The sequence below is a fragment of the Miscanthus floridulus genome, chromosome 7, assembly GCF_019320115.1.
Source record: "Miscanthus floridulus cultivar M001 chromosome 7, ASM1932011v1, whole genome shotgun sequence".
In the NCBI taxonomy this organism is placed as follows: Eukaryota; Viridiplantae; Streptophyta; class Magnoliopsida; order Poales; family Poaceae; genus Miscanthus; species Miscanthus floridulus.
In genome coordinates, this window is record NC_089586.1 from 663,382 (window position 1) to 684,634 (window position 21,253).

Genomic DNA, 21,253 nt, shown 5'->3' on the forward strand with positions numbered 1-21,253 from the left:
ACGCCCCTGCGAGCGGCCCGTCCCCTGCTGCGCCGCCCTGCTGCCATCCTCTGCGCGGCTGTTGCCCTCCACGTCCCATCCCCACCGTGCTCCGTCACCCGAATGAGAAAATTTTCATCGAACGATCTGTTACAACACGGAGCAATGCGAGATGTAACATCAGAAATATTACTTATTTACAACATCAGAACAAGTCTACTGCAATATCAGAACAAGACGACTGCAACATCAGAACAAAGCTACTGCAATGTGAGATGCAAGATCAGAAAAAGAGACTAATGCAACAAAGAAATATTACTTGTTGCAACATTAGAACAAGGCTATTGTAATAACAGAGCAAAGCGCAATGAGAGAAGCAACATCAGAAAAAAGAGACTAATGCAACAAACAAATATTACTTTTTGCAACAATAGAACAAGGCTACTGCAATGCGAGCTGCAACATCAGAAAACAAAAAAAAGACTAATGCAACAAAAAAATATTACTTGTTGCAACAACAAAACAAGATTACTGCAACAGAGCTCGCCGGAACCCTAGCCACCGCCGCGTCCCTCAGATCCAGATCCAGAGGAGGAGGAGGGGGAGGGGCTCAGATCCAGAGAAAGACCGACCTACCTCGTTGGAGCCGCCACGATCGTCCTCGTCTCCGGTGGAGGAAGCGGGAGTGGGGTCGCCAGGGAGCGCGCAGTGGCATGGAGGTCGGAGGGGGGGGGGGGGGGGGGGGGGGGAGCACGGGCGGGCAGAGGTGGCAGCGAGCTCGCGCGCCGGTGCGGCATCCCGTCCTAGGGGCGTCCGAAGAACGGTGCGTGCGAGCGAGAGCGAATGCCAGCGGGGGAGCGGGGGCAGAGCGAGTGCGTGCGGGAGAACAGGTGGAGAGCGAGTGGGTGCGTCCGTTCCCATCCAGACCACCGTCATATATCATTATCGTTTTTTTATCAGCTGAGATATGTTATTTTATTGTGAAAGAAAAATGCTGTACCATGCTTTTTTACCGACACTTTGCTGAAAAAAGAGTTGACATTGATGGAAATCGTTTCCATTCCCTCGCTTCAGGATCCGTTGGGCCTTCCTCGTCCGCCGCCGCAGCTCCTCGCCCTGCGAGGCCTTCCCGTTTCTCTCCCCCTTGGCCGCCGCCAAGGACATGGTGAAAGGTGACCGGTACATGGACGCCGGCGGGGGCGAGGAGAAGAAGGACAAGTCCGCAGCCACCTCCACGGCGGTGTTTAAGCCCCAATCTGGCAATCTCCGTCCAATTCTCATCCCCAATCTCCGCGCCAGAATGAATCGGCTGCGAAAACTAAAGCCGAGTTCCACAGGGGAGTTTAAGCCGCAAGTGCTCAAACCATGCATCGTTGCTACTGCCGTTGTTTCCCTGTCTGTTGCTCGTTCTGCTGTTCATCCAGCCGGTGCTCCTGTTAGTGTTTCCTTCAGCAGGTAGTTTTCCTCGTAGTGTTCCTCCTACTGCCGGCCTCTTGGATCCTCATTTGCACGAGATTGTCCATTGTGATTATTCTGATGTTGTTACAACTAACATGATTCCTCCGACTGTTAGTTGATCTTTGGTTTAATGTATTATATATATATTTATACTCCCTCACTCCATTAAAAAATGCAATTAACCAAACATTTTAAGTTTGGTCTAATCTATAAGAAAAATTACTAACATTTATAGTACCAAATAAATTTCATCAGATTAGTTTTATGAAATTTATTTTCATAATAAACCTATTTATGTTGATATTATTTTCTATAAATTTAGAAAAAATTAAAGAAAGTGTGACTTATCACAAACCAAAAATTGCATTCCTTTTAGGACGGAGGGAGTATATACAAACACCTCTAACAATAATAGACCTCAAATTAGGATGTCTTCTTTTTTATTTGAGGGCTTCCCCTATCTTTTGAGGGTGTTTTTTTTCATCTACTCCAATAGACATTGGCATATATGGTCCACTCGCCATTCTGCCACACCCACCGTCGTTCTAATTGACAACATCGCAGAAGGGAGGAGCATCGGAGATGGTGCTATGGGGTGTAGGAGAGTCACGTGAGAGAAGGGAGGAGCACTGAGGTGGGTCGCGAGAGAAGTGAACAACACTAGAGACAGTATGGAGAGATCTAATTGATGACACAGGGAGGGGAGCCGTAGCGAGGTCGAGTGCCTCGCTAAGGAGAGAAGTTGTATTAAATGGACTCGCTAGGACAGGACAGGTGTCGACGAGCCAGGGAGGGGAGCCAAGTGGAAGTTCGCTCTTTAAACTCTCATTCACCTTCCGATCAAAACTTTCACTCCCACAAAACAGATAAAAGATTTCTAAAACTCTACTTCTAAACTCTCGTTCCCTCCTTTTAATTACCTCTAACCAAAACGTATTGTAAGAGTGAGGTGAAATGAACCTATTCAAAATTTAGCATGTGCGTTTCTGGAAATCAAGAGCGCGGAACCGGCCTGAATAGGTGAGGAGCGGGCGATCGCCGATCAATATAGAGACCGTGGGTGGGCGAGGGAAAAAAGGAAACCAACAAGTCAATATCTCAGGGAGGAGCAAGGGGTTCGTGATTCTAAGAGCAATGTGAGGGCAAACAAATAGACTTACGATCATTGCCAAGGAGCCAGTCAGCCAGCGCTGGCTATCAGTTATTGTCGACTAGACGAGTCATTGGCGTATGTAGTGAACACTAAGGAGGGAGTGCCACCCCTATCCCTACCACTTTGTTGCCTCAAAGATGATGTCACGGCCCACGGCAGACGTACGCCGCCCGTGCTCCCCAAGTGGAGCAGACGGATAGCAGCGCAGAGCATACCACATATCCCGACGTCCAAATGAGGTGAGCACCTTGTCTTGAAACGCTTGGGACTAACCAGCTGGATGACGACTCCTTCGACATCGGCCCTGAAGACGTACGTTAAAATCTTCAACAGGGACCCGGTGATATGTAGGCGCTACGCGAGTTGTTCCCACCGGATGGCGACATGGGTCCGCACAAGCAGCGCCGCCGCCGTTCGGCAGCCCGGGCATAGCCTCCTAGCCGACGCTGCAATTCGGGTTGATCAGTATCCAATGTAACAACATAGCTTTCAGTACACTAGAGAGGGTCCAAACGTCCATATATATCTCCTAGGACCACTTAAGACGCCGTTAAGGCGTGTTGTATTGAACTTTTCCTCTATCTTAATACAAAGACGTGCAAACCTTTTGCGTGATCGAGAAAAAAAAGATGATGCAAGGTCGAGGGGCCTGTCTCTCTTGAAAGAAATATTCTTATTTCTCGTGTGCATTTCTTCAACTACAACACTGTACATGAATATAATTCTCGAACTCAAAGGATTAAGCATTCGTGATATAGTAGTATAGTTAATTGGGATTTGAGAGAGAAGAGAACACTAACCGCCTGGTTCCTAGAACATCATGCATGTGTAGCAAAAGAATAGGCTCCTAAGCCTACGCTGCCTAATCTATCGTACAGGGGGATTTTTTTTTTAATTTTAACACTTTTTGAAAAGTAATTTTAAATTTAACACTATCTGTTTTTTTTTAACTAACACTTTTGGCCGCGCCTATTGCCATGACGCGGCCAAATGCTTGTGTCGCGCTATGCATGGTGGCACGGCAGCGGGCTGACGTAGCGACGACCGGAATCGATGACCGGTGACGTGGTAGGGCTTGCCGCGCCACCGATCTTGACGCGACAGTGCCGCGCCCTGATCCGTGGCGTGGCAGAGGCGAGTAAAACCCCCACGGCTAGTCCCCCGCTGCCCGAGCAGCAAGGCCGTGCCCGCCGCCGCCGCGCCCGCGTCAGCCCACGCCAGCCCTCAGCCGAGCACGCCAGCCCTGCCCACCGTCGAGCACGCCGGCCACCACGCCACGAACGGCGGCACGGCACGGCCGCCGGCCGCCCAGTGCGGCCACCACGCCCGCACGCTGGCACGCCACCCCCTCCGGCCACGCACGGCGACTGCCCGCCGAGGCCTGCGCCCGCGCCTCCTAGACCGATCTAGCGCGCCACCGCCGTGAGGATGAGCGCCGCTGCTGTGAGATACTCCCCTCATGTAGTTAGTATAGTTAATAAAGTTAGTAAAATTAGTAAAATATAGTTAGTATAGTTAATAAAGTTATTTAGTTTAGTTAGTATAGGTAATATAGTAAGTTAGTATAGATAGTAAAGTTAGGTAGTTTAGTTCGTACAGTTATTGAGTCTAGTTATACATTGGATTTAATCTAATTAGTTGTTGTAGTTAGCCTTGTATAGATGTTAATATTAGATTAGTTAGTATAGTTATAGTTAGAATATGCATTAATATTACTATGGTCATTATGTACGACGAATTCGACGACTTGATGAAGTTTGTTGAAATGCTTTTGCAGATGGATTATTGTGTTAGAGTTTTATACGGAGGAAGTGTTAGGAGAGAAGATGGTATGTTTGAGGATATGGAAGAAGAATTGGAATGGTTTGATGAACCTCCTAACTTCAACGACCTTTGTGTCCGTTTGAATGTAAAGTTTGGCGGTAATTTTATACTGAAGGGGAGGTTTGATACTGGAAAGACTAGGGCACACTATGTCCTCATGCCCTTACGCGACCCTGCTCACTGGTCCTGCTACACTAGGGTTCTCCAAGGTTCCAATGTGCCCATGGCTGAGGTGGTGGTGGAGAATGGGTACAGGATGCAGGTTGTTCAGGACGGCTCGTCCATTGATGGTTTTAGAGGCAATGAACATGAATTAGGGGTCGAATGGGAAGCAACTCAGGATAACATAGATTTGGACGGTCAGTTGACGTAGGAGCAGTTTCATTCAACTGCAGTAGGTTGTATAAGCAATGACTTTGATGTGAATGGGTTCGAACGGAAAGATGAGGAGCAGGAGGAGGAGGACATGATCGGTGATGTAGTTAGCAGTGATTCAAATGATTCTGATGATGATCAAGGAGATACAGATGCCATGCCAACACCGGCTAATGCTATGCCAGTACCGGTTCATACTATGCCATTACCAGTACCAACTATGGTTTTGCATGGTGTCTAGGCTTAGGGTAGACTAGTCACAGATTTGACTGCAGATGATACCCCCTATGATTCATGGGCCAGAATTAGCGAAGCGCAGTAGTATGTTCCACCACCACCTTACACAGCGACTAAGCTTGAGCAACTAAAGTCCAAGAACGTACCTTTCAGGGGTGTTCCAAACTATAGGGATGTCAGCCTGATGGATATGGCAGTTTATGACACTGGTCTCCAAATGTGTAGGAAATCATTGTATGACCATAAGAAAGAAACCCTTAGGAAGGGGATGATATTCAACACGATGTCAGAGATGAAACTCTTCCTTTAGGACTATGCTGTGTACCACCATAGGCCATACGCCGTCACTCATTCGGACCAGGAGTTGAGGTACCATGTGATATGCAAAAATAGTTGTATGTGGAGGTTAAATGCACGGAAGAGACAGAGTGATGGCAAGTGGAGGATAACTAAAGTTGTTGAACTCCACACTTGACTAGACAATAGGGGGAAGAAAAATCATCAATAGCTCACTGTACGTTACCTTGCCCATTGTATATTGGGGCTCATTGATGACAATAACGATATTTCAGTGTCTTCTTTACAACAGTCCATATCTGGATTCGTTAAGTACAATGTGACATACGGAAAGGCTTGGCGTGCTAAGCAAATTACGCTGGCGATTCGATGGGGTAGTTGGGAGGAAGCGTACAACAGGGTGTCTTGCATCTTATGTGCAATGCATTACTACAACCCTGGCTTGAAATAGTTTGTGGACACTGGAGGGATGTGTTTTCAGGACCCAATGAGGCATGTCCTCTATCGTGTGTTCTGGTCGTTCGCGCAAACGGAACATGCATTCCTGTTTTGTCAGCCAGTCATACTTGTTGATGGCACTTTCCTGATAGGAAAGTACAAGGGCACATTGATGATGGTTGCTGCTATTGATCCTAAGGACCAGATAGTACCCATGGCTTTTGCTTTGGTAGAGGGAGAGAATAATGAATCGTGGTCATGGTTCATGCGGCTTCTATGTGTACAAGTGCTTGGCCCATCTCGCACTATATGTTTGATCTTAGACCGTCACACAGGGCTTCTTAATGCTATAGCTGAGCATGTAGATGGGTTCCCACCTCTAGTATATAGATGGTACATGAGACACTTTGCCGCTAATTTCTGGTGGCGTTAGCGGAAGCAGGAGGTATGTGACAAGGTAAAGGCTCTATGTTGTGTACGTACAGAGCACCAGTTCAAGGAGACAAAGAGAGAACTAGACAAGATGGTAAATGAAGCGAGAAAGGCCTGGTTAGAGGCACAGATGGAACATAAGGCTCAGATGCTTAGTGGGCGTTAGCATATGATGAGGGGGGTTTTAGGTATGGCATCATGACCACTAACTCCTCAGAGTCCTTCAACCGTGTATTCACTGGAGTTCGATCATTGCCTGTGTCTAGAATTGTTAAGTTCTCCTTTCATAAGTACAACAAATATTTTGTGAAGAGGTGAGAACTTGCGTAGAGGAATATAGTTGAGCAGGGGCGTTTTGGAAAGACCGGAGCTGAACATTTGAAGGACACCGAGGAATTGGCTAAGCAGCACATCGCCAAGCCGTATGGACCCCACTGCCATATCTTTAGTGTACGGGGCAAGGGTGGCACAAGCTTGGGCGGCGAACGTTATGGTGGATGAAACTACCGAGTTGATCTTAAAAAGGTAGAGTGTAGTTGCAATGTCCCTCAGATCATGCATGCCCCTTGCTCTCATATTATCACGGCCTATAGGGTTCGCGGGTACAACTATGAGGATCTACCATATATGTCACCCTTGTATCTCTGTTCGAACACCGTTAGTATTTGGGAGATGAGCTTCGAGCTATACCTTGACCCGACATAGTGGTCACCTTATAATGGTTATGACTACGTGCCGCATCTAGATCTAATGAAGGTAGGGAAGGATAGGAGGAAGAAGAAGCGACTCAAGGGGGACATGGATGCTATGAGAGGGTACGATGAAGACATGTACGGCGAGGGAGACTTCAACGAGACCCATGGTAGGAATCTTTGCTCCGTTTGCAAACAATCTGGTCACAAGGCTAGTAGGCATAGAAGACAAGGGCAGCAGGTGCTTTCATATTGTGTTCGTACTGCATAACAAATAGTTCAAATTTTGCAATGCTACATAATGTTAATCTGAATATTGTTAATTTGAATATTCTAACCATTTGTTTATCAATTTGTAATAGGATGGCCCCTCCCACGCTGCACCAGATGTACCCCCTTCTTGAGGTGGAGTACGACGACCCACTTCTTCCACCAGACGATGAGGTTTCCAAGAGGCATTCGAGGGATCCTTACATTCCTAGGACTTAGTTCGTTACGTTGAACTTATGTCGAACGAATATTGTCGATGAAAACTTGCAGACTCATAAACCAAAGAAAATGTTATGTGACAACTTGTCATCCATTTATTGCTTCATATTTGTTTCAACTTGCGCACGGTCGCGACAACACTTGTAGTTTTTTACCGTACCGACAGCAGCTCAATTGAGGCTGGTCGGTTTCTACCCGCATCACTGCCGCGTCGTGGTCTATGGCGTGTCACTGACGCGCCGTGGACTATGGCGCGGCAGAACCTAGGCTATGGTGTAGCTAAACCAGTGGGCTATGACGCTGTATTCGAGATAATTTCAGTCAATTTCGTTCGTTTTAGAAATTCTCAACGCATGATACAAACAAATGTGATCACTTAAGATCGAACATGGGTAATCTAAGTATATGATACATGGGTACAATACATCAGTAGTTCAAATGGAATATAAGACAACACAATAGAATTTCTAGTACATAGCTACATCGATCATTAATAAAGCATGGAACTAACAGACGGCGCAATCAAAAACCCTCAGTCAAAAACATACTTAGTAAGCAACTCGTCGTCCGAGTACCAATCCTCAACCACAACCCTATTGTTGTGGCTAGGCTCACCTACATTGCCCTGATCTGCCTTTCGCCTATAGTAAGCGGCCTCCACTTCATTTGTGGCCTCTGCGGCCTGAGTGAAGAACGCGTCGTCATCCTCCTCCGCATGCAAGCCCACTGAAAGTGTATTTGCCCCCTATGTGGGTTTTGGTGTATTGATGACATCCAAATTAGGGACTAATGTGATCTTAATGAGATACGTTGTAGCTATTAGTCCCATGAAAGAATCAAAGAGTTGATAAAGATGAAATGGTATCCTTCAATTTTTGAAGTTGTAAAGGTGGACGAACTCAAAGCGCTCTCCAAAGGGTTAATTTTTGCTTTTGAGTTTAGGATCCACCGCACTATAAAGAGGGATACAAATTTAGTTGGTCTAAGGAAGATAGAGTGCTCAAGCATAATAATTAAATCAAAAGAGAGACACTCTAGCACTCCACGAGCACGTAGATTATTTTTCTATGACTGTCGGTGTCGGAAGTCCCGATGTATGCCGAAACTCCCGGCAGTTGGAAGTCACGACTCTTGCCGAAAGTTCTGACTCCCAATCACTTAGCTTGCGCGGTGACTGTGGACGTTGGAAGTCCCAACGTGAGTCAGAACTTCCGACAGTCGGAAGTCCCGACCCAAGCTAGGAGTCTCAGCATTGGTGGTTCTGACTGTCTGGCTGTCTGTGCTCGTTGAAAGTCCCGACGTACGTCGGAACTTCTGATCGTTGGAAGTCCCGAAGCTTGTCGGGAGTCCTAACACCTAGAGCTTTACTAGCTGTTTAACTGTGCACGTCAGAAGTCCCGACATACGTCGGAAGTTCCAACTGTCGGAAGTCCCAACGTTTGCCAGGAGTTCCGACATTGACTTGCACGTGCGGACTTCTGACCCTATGTGAATAGTCCTTTCTGTTAACGTCGGAAGTCCCGAGATCTGCGTTGGTACTTCCGATGTAGATTCGAACGGTTAGATTTTCACTTGGAGTATAAATACTCCTCTCTTCACTTCTAACCGTTACAGACTTATTCACAGCTGACCCACTTCATGCTCAACAGCTCCCAAGCAACTAAAGCACCCCTCACTTTCCCCCCTTTGCTCTAATCTTTGATTCCCTTAGGGTTTTGAGTGAAAGGAGAGTGGATTAAGTGAGAGGATCACTTTGGCAAGCTTGAGCACTTGATTTCTTCATCAAGACAGTTGATTTTGCATCTATTACTCTTAGGGCTTTGCCCCTAGCCGGCTAGGCGTTGCCCAAGAGCTTCCATCTTGTGAAAGAGCCTTAGAAAGTTTGTATCACCCTTCGATTTCTTAGTGGAAAGCTCAAGTGACCTTTGTGGTTGCTTTGAGAGAGGCAAGGAGGTGGAAGAGACTCTGACCTTGGTGGTCACCTCAACAACGAGGACGTAGGAGCTCCTTTGTGGGGTTGCCGAACCTCAGGATAAATCCTTGTGTCCCGCGTGCTTGTTGTTGTTGTTGTGATTGCTAGAGATTACTTGTATTTGTTTGTCTCTTTCTCTCTCAAACCTGCATTTTAGGATTTGGACTCGATCTACGGTTTGGAGGCATTACGGCATCAAGGGAGTGACTCAACATCTTCACCAAACCACTAGGAAGTGAGGTTGTAAGATTATTTATCGACATAGTTAAATCTGGCACTGCTTTTGTAGTTCACGTAGGCGTCGAAACTGCTGACATTTATGCCAGAACTTCTAACAACGTCGGGAGTTCCAACCCAAACGCCAGGACTTTCGACATTGACTGACAGATTTGAACTTAGTATTTGCAGTAAATTTTTAGATACGCCTATTCACCCCTCTCTAAGCATTGTTAGATCCTTTCAATTGGAGAGAGGGCAGAAGTCCTGAGCAACCAGAAGGGAAGGGGAGGAGGGAGGAAATAATCGAAGTAAAAAAAATTTGGCCGTGGTCCTCGATTCAAGGTACTACCATGGCGCCCTAACCCTAATTCAATGTACCTTGTGTTTTGACTCCATTCTTTCTCTCTCTCTACTCCTCTATCTTCCTTGTTTGAATGAGTGTCACGATTTGAAGCCCCAAGAATGGGATGGTCACCTTGTGCGCTGGAAGTCCCGGTGAACATCGGTGGTTTCGACCGTCGGAACTCCCAACGCCAGGCTAGAACTCCCGGCTGTCGGAAGTCCTGACTTCGATCAGAACTCCTGACCCTATGGTGCCCACTCTATTCATGTTTCTTCCATTCTCGATGTTCGTTCGCTTCTCGTTGTATTATTTCTTAGTTCCACTTCATGTTCTTCGCAGTCATGGACGGTGGAAGTCCCTCGCGTCATAGGGAAAAGTGATCCAAGAAGAACCAAGATCGTGCCGCTGTCCCCAAACCATCTGGCCGCACCAAGGCGTCTTATCAGCGTGGTGGTGCTGGCGGTTCCTATGCTACCCGTCGTTGTGATGATCAAGGGTCATCGGCTGCCGCTCCTCCTCCTACTCCAGCCTTTGTTGGGGATATGCTGATTGTTGATGAAGAAGAGGAAGCTCTTGAGCATGCCGGCCACACCATTGCTGCTCCACTAACTTGCACCCTGACTCACGGTCTAGGGTTTGTCTCTTAGCTTGTTCCATTCACGGGTGTGTCGCCGATCATGCGGGAGCTCGCCATGGCTCTAAATCCTGCTGGTGGATGGACTCCTCCTCTTCCAGTGGACTATCATCACCGGGTTAAGGATATCAGGTCCTAGAGGGGCAGGAACCTTTATGCTGAGGATGAGAAGGATCTATGACTTGAGTATCATTTCTGTCACCCCTTCCATTATGACTTTTATGATTCCATTCTATATCAGAAGTTTTTGAGGAAGAGGGAGCCACCGGTCCTTTAGATGAAGTGCATTGATGCATACTCTCTTGGAAAGTACAAGGAACCCGAGCTGGAGCAGATGGTTCAGGATATACACTCAATGGGGTTGTCCTACCTGCTAGAGTTTAGGAAGCATTGGAACAATGAGCTTATTTATCAGTTTTATGCTTCCTATCATCATGAGCGAGACCCTACATGTGCTATTGGCATTGTTAGATCCTTTCACCCACCTCTACTAGAGCGATGAGCTCGCTCAGTCTGGCAGTGTCGTCCTCAGCCTCCTACGCCTGCAAGTCCGCCTCTACTAGAGCGATGAGCTTGCTTAGTCTACCAGTGTTGTCTTCGGCCTCCTCTACCTGCAGGCCCGCCTCTGCTAGAGCGATGAGCTCACTGAGTCTAGTAGTGTCGTCCTTATCCTCATCCCCCTCATCAGAGAACATAATCGATGATTCAACGGTACGACCAGCTCGCTTTCTATGCTCATCTAACTTCTTTTTCTCGTACCTTGCACAAGCCACCTCTGCAACATGTTCCTCGCTGCATCCAATCCCTTCATGTATAAAATGCAATTAGTTAGCAACACGATTATATTACATTTAAAATCAAGCAACAAAAAAGGCTTTCAAACACTCACTGGCACATAATGCAACAACATGCTCGTTCAAGACCTGCATCTATACTCTTGTCTCCTCCCTTGCCTCCTTCCTTACCCTCTCCTCCTCTAACGTCATTCGTCTCTCCAATCCCCATTTGTCAAGCCCAACGTCGATCGGGTTACAAATACCGCACTGTCTAGCAAACTCACGCATCTTGTCTTTGTGATGTTTAACGAAAAGGTTGACGTAGTCAGGTCCATATCCCCTCTTCCATGCAATTACTTGCTTCCCCTTCAGTTTATCCAAAAACTTAGCTTGACCATCATAACATTCTCACCTGCATTTCCTAGTGCTCTATTCAAACGAAAAATTATATCATATATGTCTTAGCAAAAGAAACAAAATACGATTTCATGGTTACCACAAAAATAACCAACCTCATCATAGTCAAACATATGGCCGCAATAATGGACTATTCCAAGCTCCGAAGGGACTAGTCCGTAGTTGGATTTAACACCACATTCACACTTAACTGGAGGTGCTTTGTAAATTAACATTTCTTTCTTCTTTTGCTTTGCCTTTAGAGGTTCTTCGAGCCATTTGTTCTTAGGACCATACAACCACTCCTTGAAATGACACTTCACCATTGAATACACCTAAAAAACATGACATTAGTACATGAACACATATAGCTTAATATTTCAACACATACACTTTGCACTTACTTCATGCTTGTTTGGACACACAAACTCCAATGTATTCTTAGGGTTTATCACAGCTCGATCTCCACAATCACGCATAGGAGGTTCCTCAAGTCGTCTAACTATGGCTAAGTGCTTCTCCTTAGCCATCATTGAAGGGGGGTTAGGGGGAGGTGGAACCCACCGCTCGAAGTGCTCTTGTGGATGTCGCCCTCTTCACCAGTCATCGAAAAGGAGGTACCTGGGGTCAAACTTGTCTGCACCATCAATCCACTGAAAGAAAAAGCACCTCTCATGGGCCTAAACAAGAAAATTTCAACAAAATATTAGTAACCTAGTAATACAAATGAAGAAAAAAAATATACAGAAACAATTACTTACATTAAAACGACTGCATGTGTAGAAGCAACAAGCCGCTGTGTTCAGATGTCTCGATTGAAACATGTTGAAAGGACCCCGATTTCCGCAAAGGGAAATCCACAGCGTCGAAGTGTAATAAGACCGTTGTAGATCATATTACCCAAATTCCAGTCGAATATTACATCCATACAACAATAATATCAGAGTACAAATAGTGCGGAATTACATAAATTATTACATCGTCGCATTGGCGGAATCAAAAGTAGTATTCATTCAGAACAGCTTGAAGATAAGATCGCCAAACTCGAGTGTAGGCATGAACCCCTCAACCGTCAAACTCCTCGGAGCTATACTCCTCAGCAGAACCTGTATGTCAAAATTTATCAGTACGATTTGTACTGGCCACTCCCAACCCTATGGGCTTTGCTTTGTGGAAATTAGATGCAAGTTGGATATAATCAAAGGAACCTATAAGGCTGGGGTTTCCTATGCAGTAGCAATTCAAGTATATAATAATAGTTGGTCAAGTTTTAACTCCATTCCCATACACATTCCACTCCATTCCCTTCCCAGAGCCAGGTTTCGATCCTAGGACCGATATACCACCATCTCCACACCATCACCATACCATAACCATACCATCGCTTAGTCGACAGGTCAACTCCTGCTTGGCACTGTCTCAAGGCCCGTAGCCCCTGGCTATGTCCGACACTCTCTCACGGGAGAAGAAGAGAAGGACTCATCTCTCTATCTAGTTTAAGCAAAACCCAGGAAAGGTCCATAGCCGATAAGTCGGCACATGTATCGATTGATCAACCAAACACTCTGTAGAGGTTTTACATAATCACAAGATCCGCCTTCCTCACTGACCGTCGTCAACTGGGCTGATTTTGGCCGCTTGCTAGCCTAGGATAATGCCACTCTACCATTCAGCCCTGGTACACCCCAAGTCTAGTCTGGGGTGGCTGAAACTGTGAGTCATGAGCTGGGTCCACAGGGTCTCCATGAAGTCTCGAAAGGGTGTGGGGGAAATCCTTGCGCCCCGTATCTTCTTACACTGTCCACTATCAACCTAGCAGTAGTGGCAATATCCTACCAAGTAGTTTGGCCGTCCCGCACCATATAGGGCGAGTGGTACATAAGGCTTCCCAGTGAATCTGAGTACTAGTAAGTCCTTAGAGATGACCAAGCCAGAATGTCTCCATTAGGGTTTCCATTTACCGTGCCACCACAGCACCTCCATCTCGGGCTCCTCCCATCACAGGTTCACACCCAGGACCACCTCATAAACCATTTACCCACCACAGGTATCCATTTCTAGGGGTGCCCAGGTAGCACTCCATGGCAAGACTTGCCCCAGGCTCGTCATATACTCCAACTTGGTCGACACAACCCTCACCCTCCACACACCCAAGTCACACACGCAGCACTCTCCCTGTAATCCAAATAACACCACGCATTAATGCTGTATAAGCATAGTAGAAGTACAAGCAATGAAATATAGCAGTAAGCGTGTGTCTAGCCTAATAGCAGGGTATGTAGGGGTAAGGTTGCATCAAGGTAGAGGCCATCAAGTAATCATACTACCATGCAAGTCCTATCATGATGTCAATAAAGTAAAGCAATAGCAGTTCTATATTAGCCATGCGTAATAGGTGCTACGAGATTGGGTGGGATGTGACACCTTTAGTGTAGTCGTCTCTGTACTCCTCATGGTACTCACGATCCTTGTCTATCTGGTTCTCCTCTAAGTCTACAAACGATCGCATTATAGTCGCGTTAGCGACATCTATAGAATAGCACAAAGAAGCAATGGAAATTCAAAAGAGCCAAATGCACTCAAACATGGGTTCATTGCGTAGAGCTCGATTTTAGATGAATTTTGGTCCTGGTTTCATATTTTTCTGAGGTCGTATGAATTAGTTATGAATTTTTGAAGTTTAAATTATTTCTGAAAATGGGGAAAAAGCTGGATTAATCCTGGGCTGACACGTGTCACGCAGTGGCTAGTCCATGTGGCATGCTGACATCAGCATGACGTCAGCATGACATCATCGTCTTGGTTTCGAGCTGACAGGTGGGGTCCAGCTAACGTCAGCATGACGTCATCAACGTCATCAGTTCCGACAGGTGGGGCCAGAGGCTATTGTATTGGGTCACTGACAGGTGGGTCCGGTCAAAGTCAACGTCAGTCAATGGTGGGTCAATGGTCAATGGTCATTGGTCAGGGTCACTGACATGTGGGGCCTGGGCTGCTGACGTCGGCAACTGATGTCACCGTGACATCAGCATGACATCACCCCGGCTGTGTTGGCTTCTGACATGTGGGTCCCACGTGACATCATCATGACGTCAGCATCTGACGTGTGGCCCAGAGTGTCTGTGCCACTGACATGTGGGGCCAGGTCAACGGTCAATACGGGCCGGGTTCAAACTGGGCCTGGACAGGGCGGGATTTGGGCCGGTCTGGGCTTCGTTTCCTGGCTGTGGGCGTGAGCGTGGCTCACGGTGGACCCAAGTTCACGGTCCATGGACCTAAGGCAGGGTCCATGGTGGACCGAGTCCATCATTATTTCTCTCGGCTCGGCTCACGTGCACCGAGTGCAGGCACGGACGGCCGGCGAGGGAAGTCTCCCCTGTTTTCTCCCGCGGCTATGCTCCCGCCGGCGGCATGCTCACTGGTGAGCTTCCGTGGTGGTGCTGGTGTGCAATTGACGTGGGTGGAAGCTTTGCTGAGCCTCGACGTCTTCATTGGTGGGGTTACCATGGCGTGCGGTGTCCCGTGGTGTGTCAGCCACGGCGATAGCCTTCCGGGCACGACAATGGCGCTGGTGAGGTGGCTACGGCCACAGTGAAGCGCCCTAGTGGGGCGTGTAAGCTTCTACGGCTCCGTGTGGATGCGGCGAGGGCGTCCAGAGCTTAGGGCAGGACTCTCGGTTTCCAGGTGGCCGGCAGGGTCTTCCCAGTGGCCACGGTGACATGGTGACGACGGCGAGGCGCGTGGGTCACTACGGGGCTCCAGCGGGGTGGTCACAGCGTGCGCGTGAGTTACCCGTGGCCTCAGCGAATAGGACAGGCGAGTCAAGGAGACGCCAGGCGCTCCCAGCGGTACTGGCCATGGTGGTCAGGTGCTCGGACTGGTGGTCGGGTGCTCGGTACGGTGGTCTGGTGCTCGGACTGGTGGTCTGGTGCTCGAAGGTGGTCTGGTGCTCGGACCGGTGGTCTGGTGCATCGGAGGTGGTCTGGTGCTCCGGTGGTGGCTACGCCATGGCGGCGGTGTCGTGAGCGTGGCATGTGTGCTCGGCTACAGCGTCCGTGGGACTTGGAAAGGTCTCCAGCATCCAAGGGCTCAGGGGTGGTTGTGACATGTGCGTGAGTGTGCTGTGCTTGTGTGCCTAGAGACCGAAGATGGCCTTGGCCTACGCGCTCATGGTATGGAGCGCCATGGCCGGAGTAGCAAGGTCCGACGGTGAGCAGGGGAAGAATCGGGGGCTCACCGTGGGTGCTGTGGAAGAGAGGATGGCGGTGCAGTGACGAGTTGCGGCTGTGTAGCTCCGGAAGCAGTGCCGTGCAGTGTCGTCCGCTCCGGCTTGATCCACGGTGGTGCTCCAAACTCTGGCGTGCTCCCGGTCCTCTTCCTGGCAGTGGCTCCGTTCTCCTCTCTCGAACTCCCCCTCAGCCTTCTACTCTCGGTGAGAAGTGGTTGGCCACCAAGTGGCGGCGGGGCGATGGGACGAGCGCTAGGGCAATCAGGATCGGGGGCTCTTATAGCCGAGCTCGGCCATGGAGTCCGGCGTTCGACGGCTGGAGATTGAGGAGGATCGGAGGTGTGCATCCCATCCAACGGCCGTGCGTGGTTGCGTGGGCGCGGCGCCAAGGGGACAAGGCCATGCCTCGGGCGTGACCCCCTGGCCCGCCCCTGCCACCGCTGTCGGGCGCCGGTCGTGTAGGCGGTTGAGGCGTGGGTGAGGAAGACAACACTGTAGACGGGGGTGGCTGACATGCGGGGTCCAGCGGCAGTGGCTGCGAGCGAGGCAAACGGGTGCGCGGGCGTGGGCGACGCGCTGGGCTGGCTCGTGGGCCGCGCGCGTGACGGGAAAGGTTGGCAGGCCGTTTGGGCTGGCTGGCTGGCGCAGGCCGAGGCGGCTTGCGAGGCCTACATCCTTTCTCTTCTTTTTCTATTTTGTTTTTCATTTCTTCTCTTTTGTTTGAATTCGAATTTGGTTCTAGAACTTGAATCCCAAATTGGCGCACCTAATTTATTGGAGTTTTAGGAGATTTTATTTAGCTATTTTGTATAACAAAAATTAGGTGTAGTTTTGTTATACAAAAATAGAAATAATTCTCTTTTTAATCTTTTATTTCTTGCTTTGATTAATTAGTTGCTTCATGGTTTATTACTTCAAAGGAGTTGATAAGCATAACATAGAGCAAATAGAATTCCAGATCATAATTTGATTTAACAATGTATGCAATACTTTATTTGTTATCATTTAAATAAACACAATTAACATATGACAGGCCATGCTTATGTGTTAACTTGGGTTGGGGTTAGACCTAATGCATCTCTTAGGTTGGGTTACTATACATGACACTCATCATCACATGGGAGTTCTAAGAAAAAATTTTGTAGTTGGTATTTTTGGTGTATGGATTTTTGGGTTGTTACACACGTCGGTCGGACGACCACAGTCACAGTTAGGGACAAGGAGTTCAGGAGGGATGGGAGCATCTTTGCTAGACTCGTCGGGGTACAATTCTCTAAGACGACCCTGTTTACGCCACAACTGCTCCTGAAACATGTCTTCCATCTACATGGTAAACATACTTCTAACTAAATAATTAACCTTAACATTGACAAAATCAAACTAATATCTTCCTTCAAACCATAGCCCATAGTTCCCAAACATAATTTTCCTCCTAACCTTAACTCCCATTCATAATATCCTATCCACCATTCAAACGAAAACAAAAAGTACGTCATTACCTTGAACAAGGACGAGGAGGGAGGGAGACGGCCGGGGAATGGAAGGGAAGGGAGGGAGGCGGCAACGGAGGGCCGAGCGGGCGACGGGCGCGGCGGCTAGGCGCAGGCAGGCGGTCTTGCTGCTCAAGCAGCGGGGGACTAGCCGCGGGGTTTTATTCGCCTCTACAGCGCCACGGATCAGGGTGCGGCACTACCGCGCCAAGATCGGTGGCGCGGCAAGCCCTGCCATGTCACCGATCAGCGATTCCGGTCGTCGCCACGTCAGCCCGCTGTCGCGCCACCATGCATGGCGTGACACAGGCATTTGGCCGCGCCATGGCAATAGACGCGGCCAAAAGTGTTAATTTTAAAAAAATAGACAGTGTTAAATTTAAAATTAGTTTTCAAAAAGTGTTAAATTTTAAAAAAAATCCACAGGGGACATGCGCCCAGACCGGTTGTCTACGAGAGTCGAAGCTCTCTAATGCACTATGGGCTGATCGAGTTGGATTAGGTCACGGAGGACATGGATATAGCTCGCCTTTCCTGTCATAATGTACATGCAAAGCCATCGGCCCTAGACCGTTGCCACCAAACCACGCCATTTTGCTCTTATGAAGTGTAAGGGTTTTGTCTTGAAAGAAATGTTATGTGTTTCTCTCTTATGAGCTTTTTCTTCAGCTACAACATTATAAGGAATATAAATTTGAGAGGACGCGGGGGTTCAGGAAGATGTAGGGGTTGTTTTGAAAAAAAATGGTATGTGTTTCTCTTATATGCTTTGTTTCAACTACAATACATGAAATCAAATTTGTAGAAATGCTATATCGCACCTGATAAAAAAACTCCCCTCTCCCAAACCCCCGTCTCACCCTTTCACACATACACCAGGGGTTCAGGGCCTCGTTTTCTCGTATCCCAATGAGCTTTTAGTATAGAGAGGAGGCATACCTGTCCAACAAACCTAGAAGGAGCTCTAGGGTGGTGGAGGCGGTCAAGATAGCGATGTGATGAGGCGGAGGGGATTCCTTCTACCACGAGCGACGGTGGGTAACCAGTTGGGTGGTGAAGTGGTGATGTGAATGCCACCGTTAGAATGAGATAACATAAGAATGGTGGAGACAAAGTTGATTTAGGGACGGGAGCCGCCTGTGGTGAGATACGAGTTTCGATAGATTGGCATTGGTGATAAGAGACGGAGGAGGGAAGGGTAGTGGAGGACTCCGCCATGGCAAGCATGCAGTTGATAGCGCTGTCTAGATGAAGTGGAGAGGGTCAATATTTCCGCAAAAAAAAAACAGGGTCAATAAGAACAAGATAGGGAAGAGATGAGAAGAGTCAAGTTTACTTGAGCCACTCAGTTTTTATCTAAGGGCTAGAGATTAAGGTGTGGGAGGAGGAAAAAATTAAACCGCAGTCGACTGAAGATTCGTTTTTTCTCTTAGTCATCTTCAGCCTCCATCTCTTCTTCCTTGTGCCCACTCCTCGTTCTCGCCCCCGCCTCCTCCTCCTCATCCTTCTTGTGTCCTCGCCCCCGCCTACCTCATCGGCGGCCGCAACCTCCTCCTCCTCCTCCTCCTTGCCCCCGCCACCGCCCACCACCTCGCACCAGGGCCCCTAAGCCGCCCGGCCTCCTTTCCCCACCGCTGGCAAGCCTGCCTCCCCCGGCCGGGCCCTTCTACGCCCACCGGAGTTGGGAAACAGAGGGGGTGGGGTGGCCGTCGGGCGCGGCCGCGGCCGCCAGGGAAGAGCTTGTCGTGTATTCTGTGGCCGTCGGAGTTGGAACAGGTGACGCAGGAGGAAGATGAATTTGTGGCTGTCGATTCTCGATCGGACACACCAGCCCGTCGACAGACGGATAAGCGAGTTCTCAAGTGACTGTGTTTGAGTATTTGTCAAAAATTAAAGTGTAGACAACCCTTAAACCTAAATTGCTGCGCGTGTGAATGAAAAATTACAATTGCGAACTAGAAAGATTCTTTTTTCTAAATCTCATGATAAAATTTAGCCATTTACAGTACTTGGGACTTGAGAGAGACGGACCGACGGAGAGCACGCTAGCTGCTTGGTTCCTCGAACCCGAACCTCTTCGAGGTGGAGCGAAGGAACAGGTTCCTCAGGCTGCGGCCGCTCTCCCTGCACCGCTTCTCCGCTGCTCCCCGCGCGTCGCCCCCATCCTGCGGCGCGGCGGCGGCGTGGTCGGCGATGACGAGGCCGGACTCGAGCCTCCGCGCCACGGCGACGAGCTCGTACGGGTCCCACAGCGACTGCGCGAAGTCCCACGACCTCCCGCGGGCCCGGTCACGGCGAGCGTCCGGTGCCGCAGCCGCCGCCGCCGCCGCCATGGCCTCTAGCTTGAACCGAGATGGGCGGTGCGGCGCCGCGCCAGCGCGGGCCCGCGCGCCAGCGCCGCCGGCGGGGCCGTTCGCGCCCGCCCCCGACGGCCGCGGGTTGCCCGACTGCGCGTGCCACGCCTGCGCCACCGCCTTGAGCAGCTCCACGTCGACGTCCCTGGACGCACGCGACCCCGCCGACGAGCTCTTCATGTCCGCGTATCGATCGGCCTCACGTCTCTGCAACGCAAGAGGCCAAGAGCAGCGTCACCGTCACGTCAGAGGGTCACACCATATCTTCCCACAAGATCAGCGGGCAGAGAATGCTGGAGCTCCACATCTTCTTCTGCACCTACTGCAGGCGCGACGTACGTGTGCAGCTTCAGGAAAAAAACAAAACAAAAACAAAAAAAAAGTTAAATCGGACCTCTAACTTGTAAGCGTTTAAAAATATATTTTTAGATCTTAAATTTGTTAAGTGATGCATCCATACCTGTCATGTGGACAATTTTAGGAGACATGATATGTCATGAATTTTTCATTTAAGCCTTCACATTTATTTTTCTCATCCTTTTCTCTCATCCTTTGCACGTCGTCGGATACGGCTCGGCGTCCAGCGGCCAGCGGCCAGTACAGCGTCATCTCCGGCGCGTACGGCCTTGTCTGGCGCGAGCTCCGGCGGAGCGATCCACCCGTCGCGCCTGCGCCGGTACGCCAGCACGTCGGGGCGGGGCTCATCTCCGCCGTCGTGGCGCAGATGGACCACGACGGGGTCAGCCGTCGTCAAGGGGCTCCTGAAGACCTGAACCGAGCCATGTTTCGCATGCTCGTCGCCATGTGCTTCGCTGAGGCGCTCGTCGCCGACAACACCGTCATCCCGTCCGTTGAGGCGTTACAAAGGGAGTTCGTCACGTCGGCCATCGGCTTCCGGGTGTTAGGCATGTGCCCCACGGTCGCCAAGGTCCTATTCTGGCGACCGTGGAAGAGGATGCTGTCCCTCCGGTGGCGGCAGGAGGAGCTATTCGTACCTTGGCGCCGTCGTGCTGGAGGGGCTCCGGGCTGCGTCGCGCTCGACGCGATCGCCGTCGCCGCGATGCAGGGATTGGGCTCGATCAGGATGCCCACGACAATTCCTTCCTTTCTCACGGTGCCCACGGCGATTGCGGTGTCTCGCGCTTCTTTTCTCGGCCGGTGGATCGCCGTGAGCCCAACTCGAATCCCTGCCGAGGACAGCGTCCTAGCGCGGAGCGAGCCCATGAAAGGAACGTCGTCCACGAGCCCGAGGCGCACGCAGCAGGCGACGACGACGTTCCACTTGACGGGCGGCGCGTCCTCCGTCTCGAGTACCGGCTTGGCCGCGCCCACGTCCGCGCTCTCGGCGTACATGCCGGCGAGGAAGCCCGGCACGAGCGGGTGCGCGGCGACGTGGGCCACCTTGGCGGCGTGCGCGTGCACGGCCCGACCCCTGCGCGGCCGCACGCGTAACCGTCGGCAGCCACC

The 21,253-nt window shown here is 49.7% G+C and overlaps 1 protein-coding gene across 2 annotated transcripts; it reads right to left on the minus strand.

Annotated features, from left to right (window-relative positions):
• Window positions 1–12,340: 12,340 nt before the first annotated feature.
• On the minus strand, window positions 12,341–20,359 carry LOC136462311 (uncharacterized). 2 transcript variants are annotated; one of them, XM_066461419.1, is made up of 3 exons: window positions 20,247–20,359; window positions 19,464–20,133; window positions 12,341–12,394 (listed from the first exon to the last, which is right to left on the minus strand). In XM_066461419.1, exon 2 carries the CDS (start codon window positions 19,964–19,966, stop codon window positions 19,478–19,480), a length of 489 nt encoding a protein of 162 aa, XP_066317516.1. In that variant the 5' UTR covers window positions 19,967–20,133; window positions 20,247–20,359; the 3' UTR covers window positions 12,341–12,394; window positions 19,464–19,477. The 2 variants fall into 2 exon arrangements, with proteins under 2 accessions (XP_066317516.1, XP_066317515.1); XM_066461418.1 differs by lacking the exon at window positions 12,341–12,394 and having other exon boundaries at window positions 19,346–20,133.
• Window positions 20,360–21,253: the final 894 nt, after the last annotated feature.